Here is a 23,720-nt window from a genome sequence, read left to right on the forward strand (position 1 = left end):
ATATTTGTTCTAAAGAGGAAAGAACAGGAAGAGAACATAATCAAACGATGCATGCATGTGCCTTAAAACAGGCTAAACCTCCTTACGATCTGCGATCACTCCAACTTGCGGTCTGTAGTCTCTGTCTGTAATTTGCCAAATTGCAAAAGGCTCATTGGGAGTTTCGGGGAGAAGTCTAAACAGTAATATTATGGTGTATGAAGGTGGGAGTCCATTTGGATGCACGTCACTGTTGGGTAAAGCAAAAGAAGCAAATTAATAAACAATGATTTTTTTTCTTAAGAAATGGATATGGTTTTACATCCTTAGAACACAATGATATTATGCAAAGTACTAAAGGTTGTTAATAATCATCTACCTCCATAGCAGGAGAAAGTTTTAGAAAATACATCAGAACAAAAAATATTAATGTTCCATTATGTCAGTAAAAATAGATTTATCATTTGATATAATCTTCAAAGTCTCAGAAGCTACCAAATAGGTTTTTATCCTAGTTAGTAACTAATTTTTTTTCTGAGCACATAGAGGATTAAAAATTGATGCAATAATTTTAGACTAATAAACATTATAATTATAGACATCACTGAGGAGAATGAATCTTATGGAATATACTGCAGTTAATTTTCTTTTCTTTTTGTATGTTAGGGAAGGGTCTACAGGGTGTCCAGGGTCTCACTACTAGATTGGACTTGCAGTGATTCTCCTGTTTACAGCCTCCCAAGAGCTGGGATTATAGGTAGGCATCACCACGCCCAGTCTCAATCACCATCTTGGAGCGCCCTGCACCCCGGGGGGCGGGGCTGGCACAGCAGGCCTGAGGATCGAACCCCGGACACCGCCTGCTTACAGGCACTTTAATCCACTGAGCTATTTGGCTGGCCCTGTAGTTAATTGTCATTGTCAGGGTTGTGAGATAATAGCTAAGATGACTAGAGATTTTGATTTTTCTCTCCCTATCGCTAACAGTTTTTATGCTTCCAAATTCCTCTCTGGAAATCAAATAAATCACCACTAGAAGCTTACGTGTTCTCCACAATAAAACCAATTATAAATGGCGTTGTTGGACTGTCTACATGTGCAACATTTAGTGCTGACAAATGGCTGTGACTCAGTTAAAAGGAAGTGCTTCTTGGCTCTAAGGCCATTAGACAAAAAATCCAGTCCTTCCAGAGTCAAGTCAGCCACTGTTCTTACAGAACCCTTGGCAGAAATGATGCTTTTCTGTCTGAGACCGTGTAACTTTTCTCCCTGAAGGTAGGAAAAGGCTTAGATAACCAACTATGAGAGAAAAAAATCTATTCCTCTCCAAATTATGGCCAGAGACACAGCACTGTCTTTCGAACCCAAAGATGTCCCCAAGCCTTATTTTCTTTTTTCAATTTTGAGTCTACATTGGCCATGCTGGCCTCAAACCTACGCTCTTCCTTCCTCAGCCTCCTGCGTAGCTGTGATTACAGGCATATACCCCCGAATCCCAGTGCCGTAGCACTACTACAATGTTGTCTTGCCTCTTTAAATGTGGTCTGCCCAAGCCGGCAGGACGCCTTTCATGTGTTAAGGAACTGCTTCATCTTTATAATATTCCATGTTGAGATTAGTACTGTATGCCTCCGTATTGCCTTATCCTTGATTTGGCCCATTTTCCTTTTCTTCCCTAATTAATGCTTATGAGAAAAGTAATACTTTGTTATTATAACTTATGCTTTTTTCCTTTCAGTCAAAAGCACTTGCTCATGCAACAACAGGCTCTTAGAAGGCACAATGCAAGAGTCACATCTTGACGTGCTTAAAAAGGTCACACACTGGCCATTAGGGTCCACTGAGAACCAGGGAGGGTTAGACGCTCACAGGGTGGTCAAACTCCACTTCGAGTGGAGTTTACAAAGTGGAGTTTTACCGTGCTTCTTTACAAAGGAGCCCTGGTTTTAACATTGACTTTCCCATCAGCTTCCTTGGAGCATTTCAAATTTCAGACATTGTTTCCTGACTCAGACCCCTTTCTCCGAAAGCATCAGTTCCTCTCCTCCTTTTCTTTCCATAAATTACCAAATAAGGACTTTTCAACACACATGCTTTCATTGCAAAGAGTAAGAAATACACAGTCTGTCACTGTACACAGGTGCAAATGCTCTTGGAGTGAGAGAACCGCATGGAGGCCAGCAGCAGACTTGCTAGAGCACCAGCCAACAAGACCCACCTGCCCCCGCAGACCCCCTGGTGAGCACAACTGCAGCGGCCCTTCACCTCCCAGAGTGTGAAACACTAACGGGAAAGCCTGCCCTCCATCTCTATTTCATCCACCCAGTCGTCTGTGCACTGGGGAGTGCTGAGAGCAATAAGCTGCCTTCCTGCTCTGACAGCCTTCCTTAGAAGAGGCGCGACTACCACCCTAGCGTTAAAGTCAGAAGGCCCAGGATCTGTCTCACTGCAATGCCAGGCTACATTCTTGAGTCCGGAGCCAGCAAGGCTTGTGTACTGGTTTCCTGCATGCAAACAGCTGTCTAACTTAGTGAAAGATAATTAACCTAACTACACTTAAGGAACCTGAACTGGGTCATCCATAAGGAGTACCCGCCATACTGTAATTTCAAGATGCCACGAAATCAGTGCAGATTTCAACGACCCTCTTGCCACTCGAGGAGAAAGGGATAACCCCTGAGTTCTCACTTACGCAGTGGGTTGGTGCACAAAGGCGTTCTTCTGCAGTCGGAAAGCTGAGTAGCTGGGGAAGGACCCCGACTCCAAAGAGACTCCTTGCACAGAAGCAAAACTCTTTTCTGTCAGGTTGTAAGATTCAAGCATCTTAAAGCCTTTACAGCAGAAAAGAAATGATTTAAGTGAGTACATTTTAATGATCTCATTCCTTAAATTTTGAATAAATTAGTTCCAGAATATAAACATGTACCTGGTGAAGTGTATCCATCCAGATAGATGAGGGGGCAACCTGTAAAGGGCAGTGGTTTTGAGTAGAACTCAGCAAAACGACACACAAACACACACACAGGAAGGAGCGATGGATGCATGTCAAGTCAGGAAACTGCTCAATTCCAATAATTATCTTAGCAGTTTAACCTTTAGCAGTGATTTTTAAAAGACTTCTTGTAGATAGAAAACATCATCCTAGTCATAACCAGCGTAACACGGGTTTTCTGAATATTCTCCATATTTGGAAGTTTGCTACTTTGGAAGAATAATAAAATGGAATTCAAGATGCTATTTGTTAACTATATTTCAACAGATCAGAAAGCTTCTCTTCTGGAGAATTTTAGATTTATGCAAAGAGTTCATCCATCCCAGTCCTCTTCCCTATCAAGCTTCTTCCCTCCTACTGGTTACCAAATATCACTTAAGAGTGACAGGTATGTCACAGCCTTTAACCTTGACTTCCTAGAGCCAAGATACCACAGAGCCACTTTCAATGGCAGGGAGAAGGCCCTGGCCCAGCCAGGCTTCAGCATAAGCTGTCATAGTGAGCCACCAAACCTGTCTACTCCTGTCACCTCTAACCACAGTTTTGAATTTTCAGTATAACATTTAATAGTTGGAAATACTATACTGGTAAAGCATAGCCCTGCCTAGGATTAAAGAGCCTATCTGTCTCCATAATCCAATACCCCAAGAACTGGGTAAAGGAAGGAAAGACATTTCTTTCTTAGTTCACCTTCAGACTTCCACTGTAGTTTAAAAGCTAACCCTGAAGTCCTGGCATATGACAAATTGAAACCCAGTGGACAAATGAGAATCGACTGAGCATCGGTGGTCTACACACACACAAGCCAGGGTTTTCATTGCACCCAGGAAGCACAGTTCTAACAGGCAGCACTGACTGCTAATAGAGAGAACCTTTACCTCACAAAAATGCTTCTGTAATTCTAACCTGAAGACTAACCTACCTGCCGGCACAGGCACTAGAGAAATGGGAGGAGATATGTTTAAATACTTTAGCTTCATAAAAGGAGTATTATATCTTCAAGGCTAAAAATGAGCTTCTGATGAGTGCATCTTTAGCATGAGCTCAACGGGAAATGACTCATTAGGTGCTCAGAGAACTTCCCAGGATCTATCTCTGCAGTTCTCATTCATATCGAATGAGTGATTGTCTCTAAGCGAATTCTTTTCTAACTAAGTGAGCCTATGGATCTATGTTAAACATGACTTACTTGATGTGGCAGTTTCACAAACAAATGTAATAAGGTTGTCTTCAATTTTCTCAAAGGACTCAAAGTCGTCCACAATGAACACATGGCGCTCGCTTGGTTTGCTGGCAATGTTGGCCAGCTCATTGTAGTCGACATCAGCCACGCCTACCACAAAGACACTGAACCCTAAAAAGCAGTAGTTATTGTTAGAACTCAAAACACACTCTTTTCAGAAAGGATACTCTATTTTCTCAGCATGTACAACAAATCCTCTTATTGGACGTGAACACTCTTTCACGGTCAAAGATGTGCCTTTGAACAAATAGGTACTTTTGCCAAGTCATCCTGTTTCTTGGCTGATAATAGTCAATTCATTGGATCTCCCAAAATAAAACTCTTAACAATTAAAAGATGAAGCCTTTTATAGCAAAAAGATATTGCGTGGGGCACACCACCTTCTACAGATCCTCAGTCCTAACACACAGAACTAGCTCTCTGTTTGACTCAGACCTCAAGAATGAGCTACTTAAGAGCTGAATTCCTGAAACTGATTTTCCTCAACAAACTTGGCTTCAACCTTCAAAATAGAATCTACAGCTCCCACAGGCATTAAACATTCCTTCATTTAGGTCAACAAAAATATATTCAGCCCAAAATTGAATTTGACATCAGAAGAAAATAGGCTATATATGAAATTAGGAATATACATACAATGTTATAATGTATAATTGATAATATATCAATAAACTAGAGAAGTAAGCTTGTTATTACCCCAAACTTAAATTGGCTAGGAGCTAGAAAATATGCAGAAATTAGCTCAAAGTATATAAAACTAGTAACAATGAATTATAAAAATATCAATGAATTACAAAAAAAGAACAATCTCCATTGAAAGAAAATAACACGATGTAGCACAACTCATAATTTTAGCCCAAAGAATTATGATTGTACAGATGGTGAATTCCATGTAGTGAAAAACCTTACCAATTACTGCAATAGATCACACACAGCACAGAATTCTTCTTAAAATGCATCTACTGGAAGCTGCATGGTGTAGTGGGGGAGAGTGGATCTGAAAAGACCTACTGTCCTCTCTAATAAAGCAAGATCTACCCAGAAGTGTCTCCCTGTGACTCTGGACCTTCTTATCTGCCACGTACCTTTCAGTAACCTGCATCTGCAAGAGTAACTAGAGCTGCAAGAACCACTTTCAAGAGCGATCTCTACTACACCAAGAAGTCAACTCTAGGATCATCCCATTGTTCCATTGTCATATTTCTTGTAGCCCTCCAGCACTATGAGGAGACTCAGTTTACCTCTCTACAAACCCTGAATCACATCTGATATAAAGAATACACCATGTCATTCTTGGGCAATTACTGAACTATCCCATAATTAAATGCAAACTAGCCCTGCAATTCTATAGAATACAAAATAAGCAGAACAGAAAAATAAAATGGGCATTTTTAGTTTTTACAATCATTTCCAAATATTTGAAATTAGCAATAAAGAATGAAATTAAATTCATGCCTGGGATTACCTGACTGCTGGATGATAAAAGCTGCCTTCTTGACCTCATCCTGTGACCGTCCATCTGTGACCACAACCAGGACCTTGGGAACGTTCTTTCTCATGCCACTCTCCCACGTCAAGACCTTCTCCTTGATAAATGTGAGGGCCTTGCCTACGGAGTGTGGTAATTTAGTGTCACCTCAGTGAAAACTAGCCCCACACAACCAGCCATGCCCCATTGATAAGCAGGCATCCAGACATAAGAGTGACAGTCCCACCCTGTTGATTCAGAGAGTGAAGGTCTATGGGTGTTCCCAGTAACCATACCTGTCCTCGTGTTTCCTCCTCTGTACCTAATATTCTGGAGGGCCCCAAGCGCCATGGCTTTATCATTGTAAGTGTTCAGCTTGAACTCGGACTTGACCTCATCACTGTACTGCACAAATGAAACCTGAAATGAAACACAGATTAGTGCTGCTTTTCAGTCTTGGAATGACTCCTCTAGCAGCAGAACTGGGAGAGGGGCACCTTGGACCCGAAGGATCATAATGAGCTCAATCTAGGTAGTGCTACAATGCTGGTCACTATTGTCTCATTATTTTCTCTAATTGCCAATCTGCAATGAAATTGTCATGACTGGTGCTAATAATGAAAATGCATTTTATTCGTAGGTGTCTTTCTTGAAGATACAGAATGAGATAGGTAAGACTGGGGAATAGTGAGATCTCAGCATTAAAAATAAGAACAGACCATCTGGAGGCCAAAGTTGGTCAACGAGAGGTTCTCAGTCAGCAGCTCCTTCTCACTGACTATGCATATTTTTCAGAACATTTAGAAGGTTGTATGTGTGGTGATAACCTCCATGTTACCAATATGCTTCATGATCATGATTTACAAAGAATCCAGGCTTTGTAGTTAACATTCATAGGGCTCAAACCTTAGTTCTGAATAGCTATAGGATACTGGGCAAGTTGACTCACTTTCTAGACAATAGAGTTAATTTACCTTTAAGGGGTGTTTTAAGGATTAATAGCTATGAATACAAAATAACTGATGCATAGAAATTAATAAAATATTCTTATATTACAAAGCGTAATTTCTAAAAAGAATGAAAAATAGCTTAAGTATCCACATATTAAGAATACAAGCTTTTTTACCCTTACATTCGAACATTGTCCACAGGATTACCTGGGGATTTGAAATTCAGCATACTCCATAAAGTACTCTTTCCTGCATGGTTTGTTTAGGAAATTATTTGTCATTTATTTCAAAGTGTCTTTTCTGTGTAACAGCTCAAAGATGTCAACTGGCCAATAGGAAGAAGAAAATTCACCAAAATGAAGAGGGAGGAAGGGAGAAAAAGATAATTTTTTAAAAAGATACAATCTCTTGATTTGGATAGTCAACTTGGATATGCATTTTTCAAATGCATAATGACAAAGTACAGTGATATTTGCTGTAATAATAGCACAAAATACACCAGGAGAACAGAATTCCTTAGGCCATGAGGGAGCCTCTGCAAGAGTGTTGAATCCTGAGGCGGGTCTGAAGTGGGCCTTCAAGGGTACAATCCAAAAAATCACTAACGATAGCTTCTGTGGACTCTTTCAAGAGTCTGAGAGGACCATTCAATAGTTTAGACCCAGTAGGCCTGCCTGTTCCTCAGTCCAGGGTGCAGTGGAACTAGTGGAGACTCTTGGCTTTGCAGGCAGGTTAGTGCTAAAGGCTAAAGCCCCTTTAGCTTCTCCAGGAAATATACACTTTGCTAAGTTCCTCCTGTCATGTAACTAGCACATTTAAAGTGATTTCAATGCAGTATAATTGGCAGTTACTATTTTTAGAAAACAAATGGAATATCAATAGTGAGCAGGATACCGCCTGCCACATAATATGAATCACGTTCTATTCACTGACTCCACTCGCTCGATGGGACAGGAAAATCACAGTGCGTCTGGTGTCTAGAACTTTGGCTAACCTTTTATGGAAATGATCATCGCTGGAAGTTTTAAGTAGGAAGCTGGAATCAAAATCCCATAAATTCTTCAACTGGAATATCATCTAGCCAATAAGAAAAACTAAAGGGAGATTGAGTTTTGTGTTTATTTATCATTCACATCCAATTCCTTCCCCAAAATACACATGTAAAGGAAATAGCAAAGAGTGAAGATCAACACATTTTTAAAAAAAATTTTTTTAGAGAAGGGTCTACAGGGTGTTCAGGGTCTCATTACTAGATTGGACTCTCAGTGAGCCTCCTGTTTATAACTTTCCAAGAGCTGAGATTACAGGCACGTGCCACCATGCCCAGTTTCTGGGTCAACACATTTACAAGGCAGGTTCGGAGGAAACAGCAGGATACTCACTACACTGATAGAATGACACCCACCTGGATACCAGCGGGACTGACTTCATCAAATGCTCCGACCGTGTTGAAGATGAATTTCACGACTTTGTTAAAATTATCATCTCCAATGCTCCAAGAGGCATCCGTCAAGAACACAATATCTGCCTTGGCCCCTTTGCATACTGGAAAAAAGAGAACAACCCAGAGATCTCTTTAATTCTTTCATCCAAGTGACACTGCATGGCTGAGAAATGCAGGCCACCTTGCTACCCACGGTGTTCAGGTGGCATCTGCACTGCCTAGCAAGAGTCAGGAGGGCAGAATTTCTGGCCTCATGCAGTCCTCCTGACCAGCACAAACAACGATAAGAGCCCCAGATGCAGCATAAATATCAGGGGCACTAGTCTAACTGATCCTAGATTCTTGCTCCAAATTACTCATCTGTTTAGACTCACTACATAGAAATACTCTTACTTCACAAAACTCTCCAGGTAACTTCAGCCAATAAAGGGGGGAGAAATCAAATGAAACATAATGGTGTCCTATGTACACACACAGGATAGCTCGGATAACTGTACTGATGATTTCTACTGGTCTAATGAAAGGAGTAGTTAATGCTTAAATATTGTTTTCTTTTTAAATTTTTGACCAATTTTGCATGCTTATATCTGACAATCAGAACAACCAATCTGAAGATAAGAATATGCAATTTAACAACCATTGTTGAATTTCTATAATTTTGTTTAGTGAAATTCTATATTATTTCTAATGGTTTTTGCTGTTATTTTTTTATTCTCTTCAAAATAAGTGCCATGAGTGGTGGAACACGCCTGAGATTCTAGCACTCAGGATCCTGAGGCGGGAGGATCATTGCAAGTTTGAAACTAGCATGGGTACAAAGTGGGCTCAAGGGCAGCCTGGGCTGCACAGTGAGATCCTGTCTAAAAAAAAAAAAAAAAAAAAAAAACTCACAAAACAACAACAACAACAACCACCCACCAATGTGCAGAAATGAAGGTGGACCACAATGGGTCTGCAGAATTTGAATGAAATTATTAACATTGGAAGAAAATACATTTTTAAAAAAAATTATGAGTTCGGCCCCTACAATCATAATTGGGGGTAGGGAGACTACATGCAATATTTTAAACAAAATATTATAAATTTGAATCTTTATAGACTTAGAAACTAAGGAAATTTGAAAAAGAAAGAATTAACAAAAATTTATTTTATGAGTATTTATCATATACAGCGCCAAATGTGAACCCTGATGTGAATGACTGGAGGGTGGGGGGTAAGAAGAGGTCAGTGCAGATTGATCTGCAGGGACCGATGTACAAATCTGAAGAGAACGCTGACAGTTGGTGTGCTCGGGTAGTGAGTCAGGGCGACAGGTGCACGAGAACTCTATACTTTGCTCAGTTTTGCTGGGAGCTTAAAACTCCTCTAAAAAATAAAGCTTGCTGAAAACTGTCTCTTAGCAAGATTAGCCACTGAATTTATTTCAGCAGCCTAATTTTTTAAAACCCACTATTGTTTTACCCTTTCATGATATACATTTAATTTTTAAATTATATGTCTATAACGGGTTTAATAAAATTATAACTAGCTAGATCCTTCTAACCCGAGAGAAAAATACTTCCAAAATCTGCAGTGACTTCTGGAAGACAAAATGTGGGGAGAAGAATAATTCTTCAGTAATAAGAATTGGGACAGAGCGGCTCAGTCTGTCCTTCTACCAGTTCACTGAAACTCACAGTTATGACTCAAACTTTGGTGAATGGAAATTTTTGAGCTGTGCATACTCCAGAGCTCTTCTCAGGTTGGAAGCCAGGAATTCCAGTGTCAAAGGCCTCAGGGATTTAGTAGCAGATATAGCAAAAAAGGTTCATGGCACCTGCTGCTGCCAGGAGCTGGCAGGAGGAAATGCCCGCTGTGTGGCTACGGGCTGTGGAAAGTATCACTAGGTCTTAATCTGCAAAATGGAGAAAACAGAATTCCAACCAAAGAGCTGGAACTGTTTATGACTGATTTAATTCACACCAAAATGTGCCCTGGGAGAGAAAGGAACAAACTATGGGTGATTTTTTTCTCTACCTGAAAACTCAAATCGTCCCAAATCAACTGAAGCGGGGATGCAGCACGCCCAAGAATTCTGCAAAGCCTGGACAGCTGAGCCTACATCCGCTGCACTTACCATCCCGGGCTGGTGGAATGGTGGGCGGTGGAGGCGGGGTCGGTGGTGGCGTGGGTGCTTCTGTGGGTTTCACAGCTAGAATTTAAAAGCTATAATTAGAAAAATACAACTTATACACATTGCATATCCAAGAAAGTACATTTTAAGAGTAATTTTTTTTTTTTTATACTGGGAATCGAACTCAGAACCTTGCACTTGTCAGGCAGGTGCTTGTGCCACTGAGCCCTTTAAGAGTAATAATTTTAAATCCTCAGTAAAAAATCAAGGCTCCAGTCTGTTTGGCACCAGGGATTCAGTTCTGGTCATCATTCCCCTGCAACTGCAACTACATGAAGCAAAGACTCAAAGGCGGAACATGAGGTATTCAAGGAGGGTCGCATAGAAGTCATTAGACAGTGGCACTGTCAGATTTCACTTGAGTCACCTCACCCCTATTAAGGTAGCACCAACCCTGCCTTAACAGGGAGTTGCTGCAGAGTCAGACTCCAACTGCCACCACCGTGGCCACTGTGACCCAAGGGGAAAGTGCAGGCGAGGATTCAGAAGTCCCCGCCCTACTGCTTCTGTTCCAAAGCCCCATGGAAACCTTCCTGATTAGCCAACACTTACTAGTATGTTCTCTGACAGGGACTCCGGGCCCCTCAAGATTGGGAGTCTGCACAAACACAGTGACGCCATATTCAGCTTCTGGGGAGAGGCCAGTGAAGCAGTGGCTGGTTTCAGATCCACGCACTGTGATTTCCTGTCCTCTCGTTCCTGATAACGACAACAAAGGGAGATGCAAGAGTTGCCATGTGTTATACTGAAAAATATTTTATATATCACACTTTATATATAAAATGAAATCTTCTTTACTGAGTTCCCAATGTCCCCACTATATGCTCCAGTTCTGGCTTTTGTTTGTTGCCTTTCCCCTGGTTGAGCCACACGTACCATCTGCTGGGCTCAGCTTTAGCCGGTAGGAGGTCGCTGCCCGATGAGGCGACCACTTGACACAGAATGTGTCCCAGCCAACCTGGTAGGTTTTCAGATCCGTCACATTTAAATACACTACAAGAGAAAGCAAGCAAGAGAGATTCACTTTCTAAATAGAAGCAAAAGGCCAACTTCTGATCATTGTGCACTTTTCAAGCTTCCGCTGGGGCTGAAAAGAATGAATAGTTAAACTGTTTCTGTGGACATATATCAAATACACAAGACAGTGTAGCAGAGCCAAAACAAATCCTCCTTCCCACCACTAATTTTCAAGGAAAGAGAATTCCATACAGTCCCTGCAAACTGTGAATGTCAAAGACATTTCATGAAAAATAGTAAATTTTTTCTGAAAGGGTATCTGCCATCATCAGAACACTTAATGACAATAAAATTGCCAGGTGTAGTGGAAGAAGATTCTGTAATCCCTGCCCTCAGGAGGCTGAGGCAGGAGGACTGCCATGAGTTCCGCAGGAGTTCAAGGCCAGCCTGAGCTTGAATTCCCTTTAAATGCACAGAGAATTCAAGACCAAAAATCTGAACTCTCTAGTGAGACCCTATCTCAAAAGAAAAAAGAAAATCTATCTTGGGCCAAGTTATAGTTTCCAAGATTCAATCAGATTACATCAATGAATCACATCATGAATTAACATCAAATGCCAAGAAAACTATCATCATCACAGTTCTGTACAGATATTTAATCAACAAAATGACAAGCTCTGAACATTTTGTCTTTTACAGTTCAGACTGCAATATTCTGTGTCAATTTCCTCATTGTATATTTTCATATATTCAATTACTTATGGATTTAGACATTTTGTTAAAACTGGACACCAAATGATCTATTACCTACTGCTAAATAAATAGAAGCATAATTAAAATAATGAAAACAGACTGGCCCAGTCATGCTTCCTACAAACTCTCTCCCACCCACCAGGAGATGTGTAACTCACACGTAGTGCCTTGATCGGTGAGGGGAACGCTGAGGCCAGAGTCGTACTGCGCGTAGACGCTCACGTCATAGGTGGTGCTCGGGTTGAGATTATGCAACGTGTAGGACGTCACTTCCCCAACAAAGGCCTCCATGGGCTCACTGGAACCTTCAGTAATGATCACAAGAACGCACAGAAATGTGCCATCACTAGTCTCGAATTTTGCTCAGAACAAAAGACCGGAACACTCAATAATGAAGAGAATCGCTAATCCCCGCAGCCTCGGTCCCCTGTAGACACATCCCACAATACGGGGACTATGTCAGGAGAGACAGAGCTCTTCACTCTCCTGGGCTCATGGCGCAGCACGGTGCCTGGACTTCAGCAGGTACACAATCGACACTCCTTTGGTAAATACTTTCTCACACCTCTTTCCTGAGCCCTCCTTTGCCAGCACAATTCTCTCCACAGACAGTACTACATCTGTTCCCCTTTTCTCATTCTTACACAGGCTCACGTCGTTTTCCTCTCACTTTCTTCCCTGCATTTGCATCATAGTCTTCCTGCATAGAAGATGATGCCCTAGGAAATTTGGTACCCAGAGTATATTTCCTCCGAGTCTGGTAAGCATAGGAGCAGAACACAGAACAAAGATAACAAATAGTCTAATCAAGGTGATGTTAGACTTAGGTGAACATGTCAGTGATGAGTTCCAAGCAAGCTTGTCATGAGGAAACAAAAAATGTGTAAAATCTGTGCCCAAATAGAGTAATACTTAGACATAATGGAAAAGGCAGGGAAGTTTGAAGTGTATTTTTAAAGTATGTATTGTTTCATGATCATAATAAAGTGGGATGTTGAGACATAAGCAGAGTAAATGTATGCAGTATTTTTTTGTCCAAGTCCAATCGACTAGTTGCAAAGTCTAGTGAGTTCAGGTGACATGTCAAGTCGTCACTCAGTTTCCAAAATGATTAACTCAACTTGAATAACTTGTTTTCATAAGCAAAGCTTTTCATTCATGGAATTTAATGAGATCCTCAACTACACCCTAGTAACAATACAGCTTTATATCACTGGCTAAAAACATTGATTCCATGGACATTCCTCACTCAGTGGTAAGAAATCAGATATGAAAAGTGAATTAGAGGATCCAGTGGCAGGGGATGGGATAGAAAACACCCTCATATGTACGTAATTCCCAATGCATTTTTGTTACAATAAAGGTGCTTCCTTACCTGTGGGCTTATACACAATTTTATATCCAAGAACTGGAGAAGGTGACGGGTCCCAGGACACCCTGAATCTTGTATACCACTCATCAGAGATGTGTATGTTCTGAGGAGGAAGCAGTCCCACTGGAAACAAGCACGGCATTTAGCATACACTTCCTCGGCACATGAACAACACAGACATGCGCGACCAGTACTGCAGCAGTCCTATGAGGGTAGCTCACTGTACACTATCCTGTAATTTTCTCACCCCTCAAATAAGTAAAGGCCATTAAAGTGATTGATGAAGCCTCCCTAGTTTTCAAAATTCAGACTGTAGTTCCAACGGATTCAAGAACTGATGATTTGCAGAAAAGTCTGCTAAGCGGATGATCAGGGATTCCTAAGCTGATAGCTGGCACACGATGGGCACCAGGAATACAGAACATCGAGGAGATTGAAAATCTGTTTCAGGATGCTATAGATTATTCTCTTAGAAGTTACGACAGTGGCCACCAAAACACCTTGGTATATAAATAAGATATAATTCATCCAAGAATGCACAGGTAGCTAATGACCACAGCAATGTTCTTTTGCCACCCCCCCCACCTTCCACCAACATAACCTGCAGGGCACCCTTAACCCCAGAGGTCCTGCCCCCCCCCACACACACACCCACCAAATCTACCAGTGGCAGAGTCTAGGGAGTTCAGGAGATATGTTAAGTCAGCACTCAGTTTCCAAAATTTTTTTTTTTTGGTCTGTTCAGCCTGCCCTGAGGGCGAGGCTGGTGTGGTATGTGGGTCAGGGGATTGAACCGCAGTCCCCTGCACCTGCCTAAGCTTGCCTAAGCAGGTGCTTTAGACCGCTGAGCTATCTCACTGGCCCCAGCTTCCAAAATAATTAATTAAACTTGAATAATTTATTTTTAATAGCAAAACTAGATATGATTTGACCCTTCCTAGATATATTTTTCTACATTTTGATAAGAACAAAATTATAAAATATACCATTTTCCCTTAGAAAAAGCACTAAAATATATTTTAAATGTAAGAGAAAGTGAAAAAAAGGGAAGTTGTTAAATTAATGTCTTTCATGAGTCCCTAGACTATGATTTCCACTGACTCAGCCCTGTTGGCAACAGTAAGGCTGCAGATTCCTGACCTCCACAGACTGGGCCAGCCCTCGTCTCGTCCTGCATATCCCCTAAGAGCTTTCAAAGGTTATCTTTCTCCAAACGCGGTAATGTTTTCCAGAACATTTCAGCACAGAAAGATTTTGGACAAATGAATGAAGAAAGAAAGAAACCTAAAGTCTTGCAACCTAAGTAGATTTTTGTGGAATGAAGTAGCAAAGTGGAACACCATTTTCACTGGACACAGACTTAGAGCCAAGCCTGCCTTTCTGCTAGCAGCGGCCCAGCCCTGGTTGCCCATCAGAACCTCCCAGGCTGAGGCTACGTCCCCGGCCAGTGACATCAGCATCCTCCTGAGTGGCTCTTGGATTTTCCTAAGCTCCTTAGTGACTCCAGGAAGCTATCAGCATAGGTTAGAAAAGGGGCCTGAATATGAACAATTCTTTACAAATTATTTGGTACAATAAGCTTTCAAATATACTTAAATTTTTAGAAAGAAGATGATTACTTATCATTTTGCATATTTTTTATGATTTAAGATCCAATCAAACCAGAGTATATTTTAGTTAGGCTTCTACAGGCTTAAGTGATAGCACAAAAAAGATAATTCTCCAGATAATAAACAATAGTTTTCCAAAAAAGAGACCCAATTACAACATATCAAATGAAGAAAGACAGGGGCCTGGGAGATAGCTCAGTAGAATAAGCACTTTTCTGGCAAGTACAAGGGCCTGAGTTCAATCCCCAGTTCCACCAAAAAAAAACAAAAAACCAGCAAAACAAACAAACAAAAAACAAACAAAGACATGCAGATTTGTGTCTCCTTTTTCTTCTCTTAATGGGTCATTAAAATAAGTTGTGAAAAAAATAATAAATTGTGTTCTCCCACTCTCATTTCTGTAAAACTCAATGCCTAATGCAAATGTTAGTGCAATATTACGGTAGCATTTGACATGCAGCAGTAAAAACATTTTAAATATTTTCAAGAGCATCAGAAGCGACCTTAATGCCTCAATAGTTTCAGAGTAAAAATGCGAGAAAAGCTGTAGCTAAGCCACTGACCGGTCCTCCCGTTTCCCGTCAGGTGGCCTCCATCTCCATCTTCGTAGACGGCAATCACGGTAATTTTATATGGAGTGTCAGGCTGCAGCGACTGCAGCATGATATTATTTCTTCTGCCTGGCACTGTTGTCTATTGGTAAAAATCAACCACACAGTTACTGCCAGCTAATGGACTTCCAGCTCAACAACTAGCACTGTTTAATGTGTGCAAACAGGACAGGTTTCTTTGTTTTCCTTTTGTTTCCTAACACTCCTGGAAAGACAACGTTTGCATTGTTTTCTTTTTTATTTTAATTTTAGGGAAGGGTCTACAGGGTCTCACTACTAGATAGGACTCATAGTGATCCGCCTGTTTAGAGCCTCCCAAGAGCTGGGATTACAGGCATGCGCCACCACACCGAGTCTCAGTTGCCATCTCAGCACACCCTGGGAGCAGGGTCAGCACAGCAGTCCCGGGGGTCGAACTCCCGGTCCCTGTGCCTGCTTGCAGGCACTTTAATCTGCTGAGCTATTTGGCTGGCCCTCTGCATTGCTTCTGTGCAGCATGGAAGAATGGTGTTTAGGTCTGATGGCTCTGGGCTCCAATCCCAGATCAACCACTAAGCAGCCACTGGCCAGAACCTCAGGGAAAATGTGAGGAGGAAAGGCAATGGATACCATGCCTCAGGGGCCGGGATCCAGCACAGCAGCACTCCCGCGGGCTAACTTTGTCTCCCTGGCCTCTCATTAGGGCAGTTACATTTTCAGATGGCCCTTCAGCCACGGAACACCACAGATCCACTGTGGAATGGGGAGGGTTTGTCCACTAATGAGCAACAATGCACTCAGCCTGTGCCCTCCGCAATAGGACTTTAGCTGACACCAGTGAGGTAGAAATGAGAAAATGAACGAAAGAAACATTCAATTTCCTCTTCAAAGAGAAAATGAACCTGGCACCTCACAGCATCTCTCCCAAGTATGTGAATCAGTTACGTCAGAGGCTCCTGGCCTACAACCAGAAGCAGTCCACTGGTAAGAGAGATCACATTTTGATATATTTAGAAAGTTTTAAAAAATTGTACAATTTTCTATGACAAGGCTGAATGAGAACTAAACATGAACCATGGCAAATGAATTGTGGTAAAACTATTTCTTTTTGATAAGGAACTCTAAATTAATTCTTATTAAAAAGAAGGGGACTTTAATTAAAGCTTACTCTACCATGTTCAAGAAGATGAAAGATTTTTATCCTGTGACTTTGTGGAGATTGAATCTAAGAGGATGTATGCAGGTTAAAGGGTGCAAACCACAGACATGGCTTCTTTACAATCAGAATTGTGGGTAATTTTCTGTAAGGCTATATCATAGCAATTCTTCACTGAACTTCAATATATGTGGATTTCCATCCATAACAAATGTACACACATAGCCAAGGCTATGAGAAAGCTACGAAAACTTCATCCTGGATTGGGAGGGACAAATGGACTTCAAAATGCTTGATGGGTTAGGGGATGCAGTTCAGTAGTAGAGCACTTGCTTGGCATGTGCAAGGCCTTGAGTTCCTCTCCCAACACTGCACACACACACACACACACACACACACACACACACATGCACCGTAGCTAACAGAAGAAAGTATACGTTCCAAAATAACACTATGCCATAGGTTAGAAAGAGGAGAGATTATTTACTTAGCCTCAGTTATGGAAGAGACAACTTGTAGAGGAATTAGATTTGAAGAAAGGGTCCAATTTGAATAGCCACATCATCTGACCATTAATTCATGTATTCCAAAATAACAGGTATCATATTTCACTAGAAGTTCCTATAATTCTGAGTGGCTGGAAATATGCATATAATCACAAGATGAGACAGCTTTACAATCTACTTTTAGAACAGAAATGAATCTGAATCATCGCTTCCCTGGGTTGGGGTGGTCTTCATATGACAACAGAGAAAGCCATGAAATCTGACTGTCCCTCACACATCCGGGTCTCCTCTCCAACCAAGAAACACTTCCACAAGAAAAAGGCTAGCTCCGCCCCACAAGGAGCTGATTCTAAGCATGCCAGTGGATTGCATACTTACATATTCATCTATCGGATCCCCCACCATGGCAGAGTAAATGATCCTGTACTGCTGAACTGGCCCGTCGGCATGATCCCAGCTGACAGAGAGCGTGTTGGTTGTCTCATCAAAGACTCTAATGTTCCTTGGTCCACTGCGTGGTACTAAATAAATAAAGTAGAGCATGTTGCCTGCCTTGCACCACTGTGTAGGTCAGGTGCCTGCAGGTATTTTGCCTTTCATGAAAGTGTTTAATCACTTCTGATGAAATACTCCTCTTCTATGGTTTTAACCACTCATAAGTGAAATTATTTATAAACACAGGCTGACCAAAAATTGCATATTTTTCATTAATTTTATAAGATAATAGAAAATGTAAAATTATCAAATTTATTCAAAAAAGGAATGGCATGATTGCCAGGCATGGTTATGCATGCCTGTAATCCCAGCATCCAGGAGGCTGAGGCAGGAGAATCACCTTGAGTTTGAGGTCAGCCTGAGCTACATAGTGAATCAAAGGACAGCATGAACTACACAGCAATGTCCTGTCTAAAAAAAAAAAAAAAAAATTACTGACTGAAATGATGCTTACCTGAGTGACACTCAGGATAGTCACTACATAAGTAAATGCTTTGGGTACACTGTTAAGCAGCTAATGTGAAATCAGATTTTACAAACACAGCCACATGATGAACTTTCAGTGGCACAGAGCTAAGTTCAAACCTAAATCTACAGACTGGGTAAGAAGACAACTTTTCAAACCCTCCATGTCCACCTCAGTTTAATTAAACAAAAGCCAAGCTTCAACAATTCCAAAGTGCCTATCTGGTGAGAACTGAGGAAACTTCTCCAAACTTAGGTCTCAGATAAAAAGCGACTTAGCCAAGTTCATTCAGCCCAAAAACACAGCTCTGGAACCACAGTGTTGCCCCGGAACATGACTGGGAAAGGGAAAAGCTACCAACACTCCCATCCACCTCCACCCACACCTCACTCACAGGGAAGCCCTGCCTGTCTAACTAGAAAAGGGGTGGAGGGGGTATGGCTGCCTCACATGTTCGGCCCTGGCTGGGGCTGGGCATCCCCTCTCCATCTGAGTAGATCGCCACGATGTTCACAGAATAGACCGTGTCTGGAATCAGCCGCTCCAGTTGCACCTTGCGGATGTTTCCTGGCACCACAATCTGCAGGGTGAGACAATGCCAGATTCTGCCTGACGGCAACCCCAGTACTCACCCCATCTTCAGGCTGGCCCCAGCCTCTTCAGAAGCCAAACGTGGCTTCCCATAAGTCTGGCTGGGCTGCCCCACTAAAATGTGTCCTCAAAAAGTCCCTTTCTAAAAATATTGGTTTATCATTGACATTTCAATGTTTCAGCTATCTTTCACTTATGTTATTATAAAGATTTATGAATACAACACCTAGAGCTCATGTTATTTAGCCAAAGGATACCTTGAAGATTAGGCATATATAAGAGAAGGGAGTCATTATAGTGGCGGGAGGGAGTTGGCACATAAGAAGAAAGCAATCGCATGGGCTAGATATGAATGGATAAGTTTCCTGAACATGTCCCACCACAAGAGGACCTGAAAATCAATACTCTTACAGGATATACAAATTATGTAACATTTGGTTATCTTTGTTTATTGCTATTGTTAATTTTTGCAAAGACTTGTAAATTAAAATAGTCTACAAATTTATTATCTCATAGGTATCCTATGCTATTATTATTCATGTTAGCGATTTCTGATTCCTAAATTATTCACGCCTTACAAAACTAAATTGTATTATGAAGTTAGAAAACAACTTACAAGATTCAGTAAAAACAAATTTTCTTATATTTCCATAAAAGAATATTTGTACTTTACAATAAGGCACCATATTGACAAGGTCTAACTATGATCTGTATCTATGACAAATTTTTATCTCATATAGATAATCTGAATTTTCCAACATTCTTTTATGCTTAGGAAACATATCATTCACCGGACTTAACTCATCATAGACAACCATTTAAGTCTTTCACAGAGGTGTTTCGGGAACTGTACTCTCAGGGGCTGCCAAACATAACACAAACATGATTATACTCCTCAAAGATACCAACAGAGGCCTACCTTCCCAGCCAGCCTGTGGGGCAGAGACCACAACGGAACCTCCAAAACCCTCTGCCAAGCTCTCACATGACAAAATGACTTACAGATTCTGAAGGCCTCGTGCCATCGGCAGGCGAATACACGATGCGGTACTGCAGCACAGGCCCAGGCGCAGGGTCCCAGCGCACGTCGAGGCTGTTGGGCGTGGGGTTGTACACGTCAATGTTTCTCGCCAGTCCCCTCACCACTGAGGAAAGGAAAGTCAGTGTTTGTTTCTCAAGTTTGTGCATGTGTGTCAAGCTTTCATCACTTCTCCGCAACTTAGACTCCATAATGACATAGATGCCATCTTCAAGCTTCTAATTATCCACACACAAAAGCATATTAATACTCTCCAAATCCAAATTCAGTCAATGCACCAACTCTAGACTTTGTGCAGAAACAAAGCTGTTTTCAGTAACAAAAAGCCAGCATGACCAGCAGAATCGGACCGACACAAAGGAATGTAGGACAATGGAAAGAAATAGGAAGAAGAGTTTCCACTTGCAAAGTAGGCAATGGAGAGACAGGAGCTTTATGATCTGCCCTCAAAAGCTATGAGGCCCATTTAATTCAGTTCAGCCATGCATCCCTTCATTCATTCTAGCTTCATTCAACAAATAGCTCCTCAGTGCCTTCCATGACTAAGAAATATGCAGCTCCAAATTAACTGACTCAACAGGAACTTAGAAAAACCTGCAAAGGAAATCCATATACTAGCCCCAAACTCTAGTTTGGCCAGTAACATCATATTTCTAGGCCAGGAGCATTAATCTTTTCCCAAAAGAAGCCACCCATGCCTACTTCCTTTCAGCCATCAGCATGTCTTTAAAGCCAAAGAAATGTTTGTAAGTATGCACACAGCCTTGAAGCAGTTCTACAAAGAATAGTAAAACCATCACACTTGATTTCTTAAAGCATTAGTTGTAAATAAAAACACACAGATTCCTAGCCTCAAAGGCACACAGATTCCTAGTCCCTTCCTTAGGAACCAGCCAGATAGCTCAGGGGACTAAAGTGCCTGCTTAAGACAGAGCACAGCAGAAAGGGCTCAATCCCAGCATGCCCTGCTGGCCCACTTCTGGGGCGCACTGAGACAGCCTTTGAGACTGGGCATGGTGGTACGCACCTGGAATCCCAGCACTTTGTATGCTGAAAACAGGTGAATCACTATGAGTCCAATCTATGTAGTGAGACCTTGTACTAAATACACTTTTTAAAAGTACTTCTTTAATATGCTAAGGTAGTGTCCAGTGCAGGGCTATGATGGACAGATTGCAGCAGTGTACATAAAGAAAACTAAATCCCAAACAGACCTTGACACACAATGTATAGGGCACAATACAACACTCGAGGGATTATTGTCAATGAAAGAGAAAACTGAAGTAGTGTGCTGATGGGTACATATACATTTACAAATCCTGAAATTATCATTTGAAAAGAATATGATTACAGATCTGTTCCCAAACAAAAACATTAACAGTTGGTGGTGTTTGAGAGATAAATGATAGATAACGTGTATGTTTTTAATTTGATCATTCTGATGTTTCTCAAGATTCCTTAGTGACCCTCTCTGACCTTTACAATGAAAAGCAAAATTTACAGTGCAATGTCAGATTCTCTACTTTTCCTTACATGTCCTTCCAGTATCTGATGTGCGGCCCCCATCACCTTCAGGGTAAACGGGCACGACGGTAACAGTGTAGACAGTATCTGACTGCAGATTCCTAAGAATTGCATAGTTGGTATTTCCAGGGATCGGCACCTAAAATTTTTAATAAACATTTTATTTGCAAAACTTGAGCTGTCAAATGTTATGAAGACTTCTGAAGCACTTACAAAGACCTCCATAACTTCCCTACCCCAAATGCCACAATCTCCCTACTCCCCAAGCTCTAAACCAACAACTCTATCCCCTACCAAGTCCTGTGTCTGAGTAAGGATGCCATCAGCTCCAAAGCCAGTTAATTTTAGTACCTTCACTTCCTCTTTTAAACCACCCAGATATGTTTTAAACCAACTAGCATTGTTTACTACTGGAAATAATTACCAGTTCCTCTGCTCCACCCGCTGCTGGTGCGTAGAAGAGCTTGTACTTGCGGGGGTTTCCCTCTGCATGGTCCCAGCGAACACTCAGGGAGCTGGTGGAGGGGTCATACACTCTCAGGTTCCTCACAGTAGTCAGAGGTTCTACAAAACACAGATGCACAACGGTTTGGCCCTAGGATTCAGGAACAGCTGAAACTCATACTAAGTGACATCACTCAGGCACCATGGGACACTGCAGACACCCTATACATATTCATTTAAGTAATGAAATAAAAAGTCTGTTGACCTGGTGCTTGTATCTCATTTCTCCACAAGATATGTGGACCCTAGTAGATGTCATTTCATCCTAGAAAGTCATACCTCTTTCTTCACAAACAAAAACAGATAATTTCAAGCAAAAATGTTAAAACAACAAACATCATTTTTTAAATGAATTTTGAAAGACCAGTAAAACTTTGGGTCAGCCCAGTATTTCTGAATAAAGACATGGCTTTATTGCAATAGCAGTTCTTGAAGGAGCATTTCACTTACTGGTCTTGCCTCTTCCTGTCATCCGCCCTCCTTCTCCATCTGGATACAGAGAAGACACCGTGAACGTGTAGGGAGTGTCGGGCCTCAGTTTCTGCACCACCACGCTGTTCTGCCGTCCTCCTACTGTGATCTTGATAAAATAGATCTCCGTAAGCACTGGCCTCATCAGCGCCACCTCACCGACGTGTCACAGAAAGCTGTTTATACGGAGGCGCTCTTTGTACTCAAGACCCTTGCCAAGTTCTGGTCTCACATATCACGAAGATATTTAAAATTTTAAATCATCAGTTTAAAATTTATCTTGTGGAATAATTGTAAAGTATGCCTTCCAATCATAAAAAGGATTCCAAGCTTTCAACTGATGACCTCAAAAAGATATTTCAACTTTCTAGCTAGCTGCCAGCACTGCAAACTTTCCTCCAAAACACATTTCACAGAACGCTTTCCCCCAAAAAAGCATTAATCATAATTGAGCTACAGTGGGACTTTAAGATACCAAAGAACTAAGTAATTTTGGAGACTCCACACCATTCAGTGTTATTCTTACTTTTTTACACATGTTTTTCATTTGCTTTAGAAACACATTAAAATGATTCAGCAAAGATCTAAAGCTCTTGGTGTTTCCCCCAAACACTGCCACTCTAGCTGTGTCAATGACGTGACAGGACACTTCGCCAAGCCACATTCAGACAGGGGTCCCCAGGGGTCTCCATGAGACTAGCCTCATGCTACAAAGCTTCTCAATTTTCTCCAATTATGGAGTTTGAAGTTTCTTACTCATTGCTTAAGGCCATCTAGCTATCTTGTTGAAAGAAAATTTGTACGATTTGTTAACAGTCTACTGAATTCAGATGTTTATGCCTTACTAATTAAAATCATATGAAAACAGAAGGCTGCCCACGCGAGTGCACACAGAGATGGTAGGACGTGCCAGGGTAGACCAGATGTTTCTAACTTAGCTCCTTACAGTCTGGGTTCCAGAGAAAACCTTGGTGGATCACTATAGGGATCCTTAATATGAATGACTTGATCCACAATGGCTAATTTCAAAACATTTAATTTTGAGGTGATGGGAGAAAAATATCAATATCAGTACAAGCCACTTTGACAAAGTTTCAAACCTAGCAAATCCAAAAGCAAATTCAGAGAACTAGTTTTATGACTAAGTGGAGGGATGTTTTTCACTTCTCCCATTCAACTCTCTAAAATAATTCCAACATTAGCATTCAATACTTGGATTATTTCCCGAACTATCATTAAAATGGATTGGGAGTATTTTTGATTCAGCTAAGCCATTTACCAGGTAGGAGCAGAGACTGAAGCCACTGTCAACCTCAACACTTACTAGCATATCTGTGCTGATAAGAGAACAATTTACCTGAGTTCAGCATACTTGATTAAAGGTTAAAGAGGCCTGTTTCTCTAAGATTGTGTAATGAAATGTTACCCTCCCCCCCC

At 41.3% G+C, this 23,720-nt stretch overlaps 1 protein-coding gene across 3 annotated transcripts in view; it reads right to left on the reverse strand.

Moving 5' to 3' along the window:
* The window catches only part of Col12a1 (collagen type XII alpha 1 chain), a 120,439-nt gene that overhangs the window by 23,305 nt on the left and 73,414 nt on the right, over positions 1-23,720 (reverse strand). For all 3 annotated transcript variants that reach the window (XM_023700856.1, XM_012514611.2, XM_023700822.1), the window contains 19 exons: positions 22,263-22,392; positions 21,733-21,872; positions 21,318-21,447; positions 19,748-19,890; positions 18,605-18,734; positions 17,572-17,714; positions 15,505-15,634; positions 13,335-13,454; positions 12,118-12,264; positions 11,126-11,242; positions 10,802-10,948; positions 10,193-10,267; positions 8,038-8,177; positions 5,979-6,102; positions 5,680-5,823; positions 4,161-4,325; positions 2,906-2,944; positions 2,672-2,810; positions 87-229 (listed from right to left, as the gene is read on the reverse strand). In XM_023700856.1, the coding sequence (XP_023556624.1) occupies positions 87-229; positions 2,672-2,810; positions 2,906-2,944; positions 4,161-4,325; positions 5,680-5,823; positions 5,979-6,102; positions 8,038-8,177; positions 10,193-10,267; positions 10,802-10,948; positions 11,126-11,242; positions 12,118-12,264; positions 13,335-13,454; positions 15,505-15,634; positions 17,572-17,714; positions 18,605-18,734; positions 19,748-19,890; positions 21,318-21,447; positions 21,733-21,872; positions 22,263-22,392 (2,446 nt within the window). The remainder of the gene's footprint in view (positions 1-86; positions 230-2,671; positions 2,811-2,905; positions 2,945-4,160; positions 4,326-5,679; positions 5,824-5,978; positions 6,103-8,037; positions 8,178-10,192; positions 10,268-10,801; positions 10,949-11,125; positions 11,243-12,117; positions 12,265-13,334; positions 13,455-15,504; positions 15,635-17,571; positions 17,715-18,604; positions 18,735-19,747; positions 19,891-21,317; positions 21,448-21,732; positions 21,873-22,262; positions 22,393-23,720) is intronic.

This window comes from Octodon degus, unplaced genomic scaffold (genome assembly GCF_000260255.1).
Source record: "Octodon degus isolate 3935 unplaced genomic scaffold, OctDeg1.0 scaffold00001, whole genome shotgun sequence".
NCBI classification, from domain to species: Eukaryota; Metazoa; Chordata; class Mammalia; order Rodentia; family Octodontidae; genus Octodon; species Octodon degus.